Below are 13,300 nucleotides of genomic sequence, written 5' to 3'. Positions count from 1 at the left end.
TTTTGGCGTGGGTGTATCTTTTTGTGTGTTGTTTGAAGTGCTGCAGTGAGACAAGACATGGATAACGATAAGGACGGCAGAGTTTAAAGAGGCGGCACGAAAGGAATTCCTGTTACGGCACGAGGAAAGGGGACGTGTCAAGGTCACACACGTACAAGCATACACACAAAAGCTGTTAGAAAACTAAAAACAAAATGACTCTCTTTCACTTTTTTGGCATATATAAACCACCTAATATATAATAGTTTTAGTATTTTTGCGATATTTCTTCCTAATGTAGTGGTCTTTCAGATTCCCAATTTGTACAACCATGTTTATTGATGTTGAGCCGACTACGCCTGGAGAGAATCTAGATTACAATGTGCCTCCTCTGATGCACACAAAGTCACCAGCTGCTTCTTTCCTATTAGCTGTAAGGAGTTTCTTTGACAGGAGGGAATCCATGCAGAGGTTCATGCCATTTCCTTGCCTGCCTTCTCATTCTAATTACCCAGAACCCCTGCGAACCAGCTTCTTAAAATGTTGCAGAAGAGCATGTAAACAACAAGTTCGAAAGAAAGAATATCAGAAAAGCAGCAGTTCCTCTCTGACTAGAATACAAACTGAAATATGTGCACTTCATGTGGGAACAAAATTTCATCTTGTGTTGGAGCCCAGGGACCAACCAATATCTTATAGCCCACTGAATTTGGAATATGGGTTCTGTGCATCTAGGGATAAAGATTTGATGAATATACTTTATTTCATTGGGATTTTTGTAAACAGTATTGCGACAATGATTTCAGGTATTGTTACTGTCTATAAATTAAACACCTTGCATTATTATGGCACAGCCATGTATTTTTGGGTGTCTGTTTACAGACTGGCGGCTATCTTGTTGCACTTTTAAATTTTTTTTTATATTGGATAAAGGAATCCTGTCATTTCCTACACAACCCAGCATTAATGAGAGAAATCGCTAATAAAAGCCACTTGCTTGTAATCAGTGTGCGTGTCAATGTGTCAGCATTTTTGCTTGTACAGAATCTAATCTTTTTCTACATCAATAACCAAAACAGCTCAAGATCAAGGTTTTCTGAGGAAATCAGAGCAAGTTTGTTGAGGTGATGATATGAAGATCCCCAATCAGAAGCTTTCCTAGGGACTGCTAACTGAGCAGCATCTTAACTGTGCATGTCAATGCATCACTTATCTACTGTAACCTACTGTCATTATTTAGCTCATGTGTGACAGAGCTGGAATCCTATTGCCATAACCGTCTGTCTTCTCTCTTTTATAGTTTCTTCTTTGTCCTCTTCGTTTTTCTCTCTGTTTCTCTCTTTCTACTTTTTTGCAGGTATTTCTAGCTCAGAAACAGCATTTTTCTCATATCCATTTACCAGCCCCAACAACCAGAGAGTTTAATTTTATATTGGTTGCAGTTCATTGTCTTTTTCTGCTCTTCTCTCTCCTTCCCATTACTCCCTAACTGGCAGCAGATGGCTGTCCCATCTTGAGCCTACTTCTGATGGAGATTTCTCCCTGTTAAAAGGTCGCCAAGTGCTAGCTCAGAGAGGATCACTGGGAGTTTCTGTCTACTGAAAGTGTGTATGCATGAAGTATGCATTATAGGGTTATAGATAACAGGCTTTAAACAACACTATCATGCACTTGAAATATAAATGTTACATTTCTGGCTACTGGTAACTAATCAAGCAGGTGTTAGCCATAGTAATGAGACGGCTTGTGAATGATATAGTGTGAGCTGCAGTTAGCTGGAAAAATTATTTATTTAGAAAATGTTTCACCACTTTACAGTCTATTTTTTTGAACATCATAATGAAACAAAATGTTTTCTTTCTGAATAAAAATATTTGTTAAATCTTGTCTTGACAGTCTCAACATATAATAATCTGTCTGCCAAAAATGTCATTTTTGCAGTGTGGTCACCTTCAAAAATTAATATTAATAACAGCAGCAGATTACATCTGCAGATGCCAATTTGCAAAATTGGGACTTGGTAAATAATTACTTCCCTTTTTACAGCAATTTAAAGACATTGTTGGTAATATGTGTTGGTGAGTCATTACAACTGCTCCTCTTGCAAATTCTAAATTTCACTTTTTATTTCAGAAACGATTAATAATTCAACCCTATGTAATGAAAACATTAGAGCTTGTCCATATCAAGTCCACGCAGACTTCTTGTGGGTACCTAGGAACCACTTGCACCTTCAGTAGGACAACCTTTCAGCTTAAACACATGTCTCACAAATGCGAAATGGAAGCCAAGACACACAACACCTGGGTCAAATCTTAGCGCTACAACTTGATATCCAGGTCACTGCTTCTACTTCAACTAACCTTGACATGACATGTCACAGAACACACCTTGCCATTACCAGGTTGTCAAGTTCCCAGAAACAACAGTATTGCTACCAACTGAACCAAATAGAGGGTTTTAGTGTCAGTTGTAACAGGTCGGTACAATGGAACTAACCTTCTTCTGCCTCTCACATCCTATTATTCCATGAAAGTATGGCACTGCTCTGCCACTCCTCCTTCTGGTCATGACTACTGTGTCATTCAAGTGGTGGAGAGAGCAGTGAGTGGTTTGCTGGCTCAATTCAAAGATGTGTATTAAGACATTTAACTGTCTAACTGGCTAACAAGTGAAGGGTACTTGCACTATACCACTGTGGTGGATACCAACATACTAAATTGCTAAATCCAAACTATAATTTTCTTTCATTTTGTCTTATGACTCAAATCACTTGATCCACTATTGTGAACTTGATGTAATTTGAGCATTTGTTACCATCACAAATGATTTGTTTGAGTGGAATGAGCTCTCAAATGCCTTTTTTGTTGATCTGCTGTGTCAACAGTATAATGTCTTCATTAAATCAATGACAAGTGAAAGGCATCATTGGTATACAGTGCACCTCAGGAGAGGTTAACTTGTTTTGTATGTAATCCCTTGAAAACAATATCGATTCTGAGGCATAATTCAAGTGTTAGTAAGTGCTAGTACCACTGTGTGTCGTTTTTTGTGTGTGATTCAGAAAGCAGAGGAGGAGGTGTAGTCCCTCCCCTCCCAATAGACAAAACAACAACTGTTCGCCAACTGTGCAGAAACAGAAAGGGATGAGCAGCACTCCTTTTCGTGCTAATGAGCAGAGCAGAGTGACAGATTAAATTGTGCACAGGCCCACCCCAGAGTGGAACTATTTTTACTTTTCTCAAATGTCACCAGGTACTAATGCTGTACAAACATTTTGACTTCAAAAGAACACATCTTGATTTTTACTCAAACACTGCTGCAATAAAAAAAATGAAAGAAATAAAATCTATTAACTTAAAAAAAAAAAGTGAGCCAAAAATACATGAAACTATTTCTGAACAGATACTGAAGCCAAAGCTGCTTGTAGTGAGACATTTGAATACAAGTTTTACAGCACTCTTGGACAAAAAGTGTGTGCCGTTTCTTCAGACTTAGTGAACATTTAATTGTCTTCCTTGCATAAAAGAATAGAAGGTATTTTTTCAAGGATCTCTGACAGCTTTGCCTGACTATCAAAAGTGGAAAATGACAGGATAATTGGGTAATGAAAAAGTAGAAAAAGACAAGCAATAACTGTATCAGGCTATTGACTCTCTAAAACAATACACTACACCCATACTCATTGCTTTAACTTTGGGTTAATAACTTTACCTGATAATACTAAATTTTGGTGGTAAATCAGTTCATTTACAACCTGAATCACACATTCTTGGCTTGATTTTTAAATCTTTGCTGTAAAAAAGAAACAAATGCACAGTAAATAGAAAAAAAATGTAATTTACTGCACAATTATTGTAAACAACTGGAAATATGGCATGAAAGCAAATCAGCCTCTTCAACCTCTTCATTGAAATTCTCTCTGACTGAGAAGGTCGTGCTGACTATTAAAAGAGGTGATGCTTTAAAGAAGCTGGCCTGGAGAGAAATCTTTATGATATACACCCTCAACACCAAGGGAATAAATAGAACCGATGATTATTTAAATATTAAATGCCTTTTGATTTATGTGACAGTTGATAATTTGGGGGTTTGTCTTGAAGTAAACAGGAACCTGATAATGACTTTGTAGTCATATAGTACAGCTTTTCTAATGGATAAAAGATGGCCAGTGGCTTTGGTATATGAGGTTTTATGCATGTATGATGGATAATGTACTAGCTCCGTCCTTGTGTACTTAATTCATTTTGTGTACCTCACACACTTTAATGAAGTCTTTGTGTTGAAATATCTACGTGTACTTCCACTGAAATGTGACCCAACAGACAAGTCAAACTCACTCTGCTGTTTTTGTTTTTTGTTCAGCAAAGAAATATCAGGTATAATATATGCTTCGGCTGGCAAAATCCAATCACCACCTCCTCGCGGTGTCGGCTGGAAACAAGATCCTCTGGAACTTGGCTAACGGTGATGGTCTTTGACGACAGGCGGTGCGACACGTCGGTTAAAGTATAAAGTTTGTTGCATCTTATAGACATGCCCGCCAGAAACTTCTACCAAAAGAAGCCAGTTCATCTACGATTCGGAACAATCAACATTGGAACTCTGACTGGATGCAGCCGAGAGCTGGCCCAGGTACTCAAGAAGAGGAACATCGACGTAGCCTGTGTTCAAGAATGCAAATGACCGGAAGCAAAGCGGTGGAGATTGTAGAGGGATATAAGCTCTTCTACTGCGGAGAGAGAGCCACTAAGAAGGGAGTGGCCATCGCACTCAGCAAACACCTGCTCCAATCCCCGTATAAGATTGAGCGAACATCTGATCGATTAATGTCTATAAGAATCGAACTAGGAACAGCTGACGTTAATGTTGTGACCTGCTATGCACCACAGACTGGATGCAGCGGTGAAACGAAAAATGCATTTTGGGACAAGTTGGACAGGATCATACGGAGCATTGCCCCGGATGAACACATTCTAATCGGAGGCGATCTGAACGGCCACGTGGGATCGAACAGGGGCGGCTACCCACAGTGCCATGGGGGACAAGGCCTCGGAGTGAGGAACGACGACGGAATACGTATCCTCTATTTTGCGGCGGTGCACGATCTGGCCGTTACCAACACATTCTTTAAGAAGCAGCCATCGCACCGAGCCACCTACACCAGCGGCGGACATGCAACTCAGATCGACTATTGGATGGTTCGGCGGTGAAACCTCAAACAGGTCACGGACACCAAAGTAATTCCATATGAATCCGTGGCCCCCCAGCACCGTCTACTTGTCATGGATACGAAGATTGTCAAGCCAAAGCTGCCCAGATGCCGGACAGGACCAAAACGATTCAAATGGTGGAAGGCGAAGGAGCACAAGGAGAAACTGACAACTATGCTCCTCTCACTTGCAGTAAACACTGACCAACCTGCTGAGAAGATGTGGACTGAAGCGGGGGAGCGCATCCACAACACTGCGGAGGACACCGTTGGTTCAACAAAACTGGGCAGAAAATACATTGAGAAACAGGTCTGGTGGTGGAATGAGGAGGTACAAAAAGCAATAAAAGCAAAGAAGCTGGCCGGTAAGACTTGGTGGCGATCGCGAGCGCATGAAGATCTCACCCGATACCGCTCGCTGAAATCAGCAGCAAAGAGGGCAGTGGCCTCTGGGAAAAGACGACACTACCAAGATCTTTATGACCAGCCCCCCGAGCTTGGACATCGAGCATCACAGTGCCCATCTGGAAGGGCAAGGGAGACGTCACAGAGTGCACCAACTATCGACCAATTTGTCTGCCAAAAACAGAAAACTGCCTAGCCCTGCAAACCCAAACACAAGCATGGAAAGACCGGCTCTTCGAAAACGGCATGCGCCTGAACATCAAGAAGACTGAGTACCTTGAATGCGGCCCCCAGACCAACAGTACCATCACTATCGACGGCGAGCCGCTGACTAAAGTTGCCCAATTCAAGTACCTCGGGTCCCTTGTCACCTCGGACTGCGAAACTCTACCAGACGCCAGACTCCGTGTCAACACAGCATGGAGGAAGTGGCATCAGGTGAGTGGAGTCTTATGTGACAAGAGAATGCCAATCTATCTTAAGGCGAAAGTCTATAAGTCAATTGCGCGCCCAGTGGCACTCTACGGGTCAGAGTGCTGGCCAGCGACGACCAAACACGAACAAGCTCTTCACACCATGGAGATGAAGATGCTAAGGTGGCCTCTGGGTCTCACACGACTTGACCAAGCGAGGAACGAAGATGTCAGGAAACAATGGGGAGTGACACCAATCACAGACAAGATGCGAGAGGCGAGGCTCCGATGGTACGGCCATGTTGTCCGTAGCGATAAAAATTCCATCGCAAAGACAGCCCAGCAATTAGATCTGGATGGAAACAGGCCACAAGGAAGACCAAAAAAAGCGCTGGATGGACCGAATCAAGGATGATATGAAGGCTGCGAACGTTACACCAGAAGACGTCCTTGATAGGAAGAAGTGGAGACCCTGCGTCACGGGATATAAACTGCTAGGAAGAAGAAGAATATATGCTTCACAAAAAAAACAATTACTCCTCTTCCTCTCATCTCAACTGCCATTGATTCATTAATGGCACCAACATAGACTAGGAGAAGTGTGGTTTTATGTTTTGAGAGGCAATAGAGTGCAATATAGTGCCTTATGTGCTGTACAAGGAGACTAGATTCGAAATGGCCTTTTGGGAGAAGGTGCATTTACTACAGCAGATCTTTTTGTGCGGACAGTGGCCAGTTTAATTTAAGATGAAATTGAACAAAAAGCTCAGAGAGATCCCCTTTTTCACCACCAACTGAGTAGCTCCAGGCTAGAAATCAAAATATGACAGATAATAGTCATGACCATCTGCTTTCGAGGTTGGGGAAAAGACTTGCTCATGTTTAATGTTCCTAATTGGTCTAGGAGGGGCTGTTACAGAAAGAAAATAAGAAAAAAAAAGGACTAAATGATAATATATTCAAATTTCAGTATGTGTATGTTATCTGGTGAGGACAGCTTGGGAATGGAAATAAATGTTCTTCCTTCATGTTGCCCCTTCAAGGGACTGGTTTCGGCATGGGGAGAGTAGTGAGAAAGGGAGCATACTTGGCAAATCAGTCCCTTACCCATCACTTTAACGAAGTAGGCATCGGCTTCGAAATTGTTCTTCAAAGCGTGAATTCTCAAGTCCTGTTTGCCCTCTGCCTTGCTCTGAACCAGCATGTCTAAAATACCCTGCAAATGAAGACAGACACATAGATAAGGGACAATGAGAGCATGGCATGGTGCTTCTTCTGATGTACATTTTTATCCCTCTGACACACTGGATGTCTCATCCAGAATTATCGCATCATCTCTATTCCGCCGTCTTTCTCCTTTCCTCACTAAGTCTCTCTTTCTCTCGGTCTCATTTATAAATTCTCTCTCAGGGGCGAGTGAGAGAGCCAAGCACTGAAAGCGGGAGAGTTGAATTTAATAGACAGGCCACATTAGCAGTAGTAATTAATTCTGATAAGACAAGAACATACAGTAGATCGCAATACAGCTTCTGTACTATATGTAGTCTCTCATTAAGAGATTGGGGGTGAGTGCTGGAATCAAAGTCTATGACACAGACAAAGCAGGATTTTGACAAAGGTAGTGTGTAAGAGAGTGTGTAGATGTTTTCTAGCAAGGCCCATTTGCAGCATTAATTAAATGCTTAATATCACAGAGCAACACACTTAAAACACTTAATGAGAGCAAAACCTAACAAATCATTTCCCAACGTTTGGGAAAATTAAAGTATAGCTCATCTTGTTTTATCTACTCTTCCTCTATAGTGGTGTATTGCCAGGTCCTGCATCTATTGCACCCACTCCCACAATGAATCAAATTCCAAAATAAAAATGCACAAAGTGAAGAATAACACTGCAACAATGAGGGAGAGCAAAAAAAAACAAAAACCCACAGAGCGCACACACACACACACACACACACGAATAAATACAGTAGCTCAGGAAAAAAGGGGAAAAAAAGCACACTCATGCACACGCTACTCCGTGTGCTTATAAATATTTTAATAACAACAATGAAGCACTGAACCAAATACTCATATTCTCAGTCTAAATCAGGAGTTATTGCTTCAGAATATAAAAGAAAACCCATTAATGTAAACAATTCTGTTAATGCGTGTGTCAAAAAAGCTTTACACATAATCCACTTTTCTGCATTAGAGATATCCTAGTTTGCGCACTCTCTGATATGCATTCCTCTGCTCCATTTGGCAATGATTTCTTTACGTAGGAATTTTCACAAAATGATTTCAGGTTATTGGTATATCTAACAAAATAAGACAAAAGTGGAAAGACTGTGAGCTGTGATCTGACTAGTTAATGCTTTGACTCCAACAATCTAACAGAGAATGGTAGGTCTAACTAATCTAATGTTGACATTTATTCACTTGAAGTCAGCTCTTAAACTAGGACAGTGTCAAAGAGCTGATGAGTGTGGATGCTTTTTGCTAAAAAAGATGAGCCTAACTTGTCTGATATTCTCAGAGTTTGCATGTAAGAGTTCAGGTAAGCTTAACTTGTCAGGAGCATCGGATCTACTTACACAAAGGTGGATGGCGCTTTCCCTTATCAAAAATGCAAATCTAATATTGCAGTGGGAGTTGTTATAGTTGTTATTATAATCAAATTTTCAAAAGTACAAATATTGCAAGCTGCATACAAGGCTCCTGTGAGTCTCCTAATGTATAAATAACAACAAAATAAAATCACAAGGTTAAATTATTAAATATGCTGCACATGGCTTTTTATGTATATTTAAAATAGGCTATATTTAAAAGAAAATCAGCTGGCTAAAGAACTGTAGTTCCACTAGACCAAGATTATCTTTGGCTATGGAAATGTAGCCAAAACACAAAAAAATTATTAATAATAGTATCCATAGAAATTAGTTTTTAAAATAGGCTATATTTAAAAGAAAATCAGCTGGCTAAAGAACTGTAGTTCCACTAGATCAGGGGTAGGCAACTCCAGGCCTCGAGTGCCAGTGTCCTGGAGGTTTTAGATGTGTCTATGATCCATCACAGCTGATTTAAAGGGCTGAATGACTCAGCATTTTTGAAGTTCTCGCCTGGTAATGAACTAATCATTTGATTCAGGTGTGTTAACCCAGGGTGCGATCTAAAACCTGTAGGACACCGGCACTCGAGGCCTGGAGTTGCCTACCCCTGCACTAGACCAAGATTATCTTTGGCTATGGAAATGTAGTCAAAACACAAAAAAATTATTAATAATAGTATCCATAGAAATTAGTTTTTAAAAAGGCGAAAGAAATGGTACAGAGAATGATTTATGAGATACTACTGGACAGAACTGAAAATCAACACAAAATTTAACTACTCACGTCCTCATAGATGTCAAAGAAAGTTGCCCTGACGGCATTTTTAATGGCTCCTAAATCTGACTGGTCCCAGTGGATGTGGAACATTCGTCCAACACTGTGGCAAGTGTCGCTGTTACAGGGCACGTTCTCCAATAGGAAGGCCTGCTGGCCACTGGGGGGCAAAGAGAGAGAAGGGGAAAAAAACATTGTAAGTGCATGTTACCATTTACATTTAGACAGTGGCAGAGAACCCTGGTGATGTCAAATGTAAGTAATGTTCATGTCATCAGCTGATCAGTACTTTGCTTGTGTGGAGTTTATTATCTGGCAACAATAACACCACGATGAGTCTTAGCTGGAAGTTTGATGCTTAGAATCATTTGGAGCTACAGGCTTTTACAACCACATGACATTTGTTACAATTAAACAAAAACAGATTTAAACTATTAAAAAAAAAACAGTCTTTAAAATAAACTTTATAGTTTTGACTTGATGCATTTACAACATATTCATATAATGTGGCTCCAAAAAAGCCATGCCTTCACTCAAATAAGAAAGAAGAGATTTTTTTTGCTGTCCTGAATCTGTACATTTGTACATTAATTTGTCGATTCCTGCACTTGGAATTGACAAATTAAAATGCTACAACATATTAATTTAGGGTTGATTTTCTCTTTTTAAGAAGATGAGAGCTGCCTTAGGCTGGTGCCCTGAGGAAATTGTGTGCTTTTTAAAAAAACTTTAATAATTTTCTGCATGACTGGATATAGTCCAAACCTTACATTGCACTGTGTCATAGTGTATATATTGAAGGGTGACAAATTATAGGAGAAATGATGAGCCCTTAACTAACATTGGAAATGATTCAGCTGTTTTGTAAGCTTTGGGTTAATTTTTATTATAGTGCAAGGTCATCGAATGCATTATATTATAATTTGGTCCCTAAGATTTGGGACATGAAAGTTTTGGGGGGAGGTTCAAATTTTTCCTCTGTAAACCACCAGAGTGGAGTTTGAGTCAAATAACTAAGATGTGATAGAAATTACTTTAGTTAAAGTATAACATTAACTGTTTAGGAAATACAGCCATTTTTGTGTAAAGTTGCAAATAGAAATTTCCAGTTAACTCTGTCAAATGCTTTTTCTGCATCTAAAGAAAATATTGTAGTTTCAAGGTTTTTACTGTATGAGTAGTCTACCAAATTAAGTAATCTACATGTATTTGTTGATGAGTGCCTTTAGTCAACTTTAGTTGATGAGCACCTTTTATGAAACCAGTTTGGTCAGGATGAATTAAGAGGGGGGTTATTTTCTCTAGTCTCTTTGAGAGAGCTTTGCAGATTATTTTAAGGTCTACATTTATAAGGGATATTGGACAATGAGGGATATATAGGGTCTTTGCCTGGTTTTAGCAGGAGATTAATGTTTGCAGAATTCATATTTGATGGAAGTCTGCCCTTTTCTTCTAACAACGTTCTGTAAAAAACTGGTGCTAGAATCGTCCAGAATTCTTTGTAGAATTCTGCAGGAAAGCCGTCTGGACCTGGAGCCTTATTATTGGGAATACTTATCAGGGCTTCCTGGAGTTCACCTGATGTCAGTGGTGAATCCAGTGCCATTGCTTGAGTGTCTAATAATTTTGGAAGAGTTATGTTGTCTAAAAACTGATCAATTTCCTTTTTAGACGGGTTTATTTGTGGTGAATACAATCTTTTATAGAAATCCCTGAAAATGTTGTTTATTTGTTTCGGGTCATATACTGTGTTCCCAGATGAATCTTGAACAGCACATATAGTTGTTTTTTCTTTATTTATTTTTAGCTGGTTTGCTAGAAATTGACCGGATTTATTACCATGTTTATAATTTTGTAAGCGTAGTCTTTGTACTAAGAATTTTATTTTTTTATCAATTATCTCATTTAATTCTAGTTTTGTTTTGCGTATTTTGTTCAATGTTTCCTGATCTTGGTGGGACGCGTAGGCTTCTTCTAGTGATTTAATGTTTTTTTCTAATTCCTGAATATTTTTGTTTTCTTCTTTCTTTTTATGTGATGAGAAAGAAATTATTTTACCTCTCATCACAGCTTTGCCTGCTTCCCATAGAACAGATGCTGAAGTTCCGGGAGTGTCATTATAGTCTAAATATGAAGTCCACTCTTTTTTAAAATATTTAATAAAGTCTTCATCTTTAAGCAGTGATGTATTAAATCTCCAGTTTTTACTTGGCGTAGTATTATTCTTGTGCATAAGTGTTAAAGATACAGGAGCATGATTGCTGACAGCTATAGGGTGAATCTCAGGGTCTGAAATGCCATTTTTATTATAGTGCAAGGTCATCGAATGCACTATACTATAATTTGGTCTCTAAGATTTGGGACATGAAAGTTTTGGGGGGAGATTCAAATTTTTCCTCTGTAAACCACCAGAGTGGAGTTTGAGTCAAATAACTAAGATGTGATAGAAATTACTTTAATTAAAGTATAACATTAACTGTTTAGGAAATACAGCCATTTTTAATAATACCCAATCCTCAGTATAAAATACTTATGGACTCAGCTGTAACCTCAACTTTGATCTCTTTTATCCCATGATAAAACATTTCTACCCTGATGAGCCCCTATCTGTACAGAAAAAAGGGGTCAGTGAACTGTTTCAGGAGTATGAACATGATGTGAATCTGACACTATGGCTTTTAAAGTGGCAGAATATTAAGTAAAATGAACACAGATGGAAAATTCTAGACAGATATGTCACGAAGTACCCTCCACCATCATCATCTTCATACCAAAGGAGAATATCTTTTGGAAGAATGGTGCCACATTCCTTCATTGAGTTACAAAGATGAGTCGAAATACTGAAGCTTACTGTGGTATTTCCTGCACCTTGTATTTGGCCTTTCTTTACAAATGCAAGCAAATAAGTATACTTGATCATATACTTGAGCTGAGGCAAAACCCAACTCCTTTCCTCTATTTTCCCTCCATCTCCGTACTTGCACCTTTTCTGCGCAGTCTTTGTCACATCTTAATTCACTGGCGAGACTAAATTCAATCTTTATCACTGGAGATAGCTATCTGTACCTGTTCTTAGATCTCCGTGGGATTGCTGAGCTTTAAAAAAAAAAAGAAAAGCTGCTGGTTTAAAAATAGAATAATTGTGAAAGCCCTCAGTCAATCAGGATTGTAAACACCCATCCCCACCATCACCACTACCCACAAAGCTAGTACAAGCCTCTGGGGACTAGAAGATAGACCACAAGCGGGGACATCTTTCATCAAGGATATTTTAGGAAGACTGTGTGATCTTTTCAGCAGCAGGAAAACATTCTAGCCTCCCGCTTCCAGAAAATGGTGAACAGAAAAGATAAAATACTGTAATGTATAGAGTGTGTTGCTTAATAAAACCATGATTGATGGAGACGTGTCAATACGATTATCTTATCCTCCTTGAAATTGTGTTTGACTTTGCTTAGCATGCGATCTTGTAGAGAATATAAAAAGGGGGGCACATCATATGGAGTCAGATGGAGTCAAGAGAAGTACCACACTACGACACGATGCACCAACACAAGTTACTATTGTGTCACCCACAAAGGGAGGAAGACACGGCAACAAAAGAATCATTGTAAAGTTTATGCTCTATTTAAAGTATCAGCTGTGTGCGGTTGTTACATTATGGCACCATAGTATATTATAGTTGCTATACATATCTGATAAATGGTGATGTTACACAACAGCAAGCTTCAGAAAGTGGAAACCTACTGGTCAAATTGGTACTTGAAATATGCTTGTAAGCCTCTCCACTGCTGTTAGCTGTGTGATAGGAAAAAATGGAGCTTGTGGAACCAGGAGTAAGAGAAAGCAGATGAACAACTTTGGTAATATTGTATTTTATCCCTGTAGTCCTTTTCATAAAGCATCTAATTGAAATTTTGATTG

At 39.3% G+C, this 13,300-nt stretch overlaps 1 protein-coding gene across 1 annotated transcript in view; it reads right to left on the bottom strand.

Annotated features, from left to right (window-relative positions):
* The window catches only part of itfg1 (integrin alpha FG-GAP repeat containing 1), a 158,670-nt gene that overhangs the window by 62,307 nt on the left and 83,063 nt on the right, over positions 1-13,300 (bottom strand). Inside the window, exons 11-12 of the mRNA XM_006779704.3 lie at positions 9,386-9,536; positions 7,117-7,225 (exon numbers count right to left, since the gene is read on the bottom strand). Coding sequence (XP_006779767.2) covers positions 7,117-7,225; positions 9,386-9,536 — 260 coding nt within the window. The remainder of the gene's footprint in view (positions 1-7,116; positions 7,226-9,385; positions 9,537-13,300) is intronic.

The sequence above is a fragment of the Neolamprologus brichardi genome, chromosome 1, assembly GCF_056152115.1.
Source record: "Neolamprologus brichardi isolate AB-2024 chromosome 1, ASM5615211v1, whole genome shotgun sequence".
Lineage (NCBI taxonomy): Eukaryota > Metazoa > Chordata > Actinopteri > Cichliformes > Cichlidae > Neolamprologus > Neolamprologus brichardi.
The sequence above is the reverse complement of the archived record's forward strand: the minus strand, read 5'-3'. Positions and strand labels throughout refer to the sequence as shown.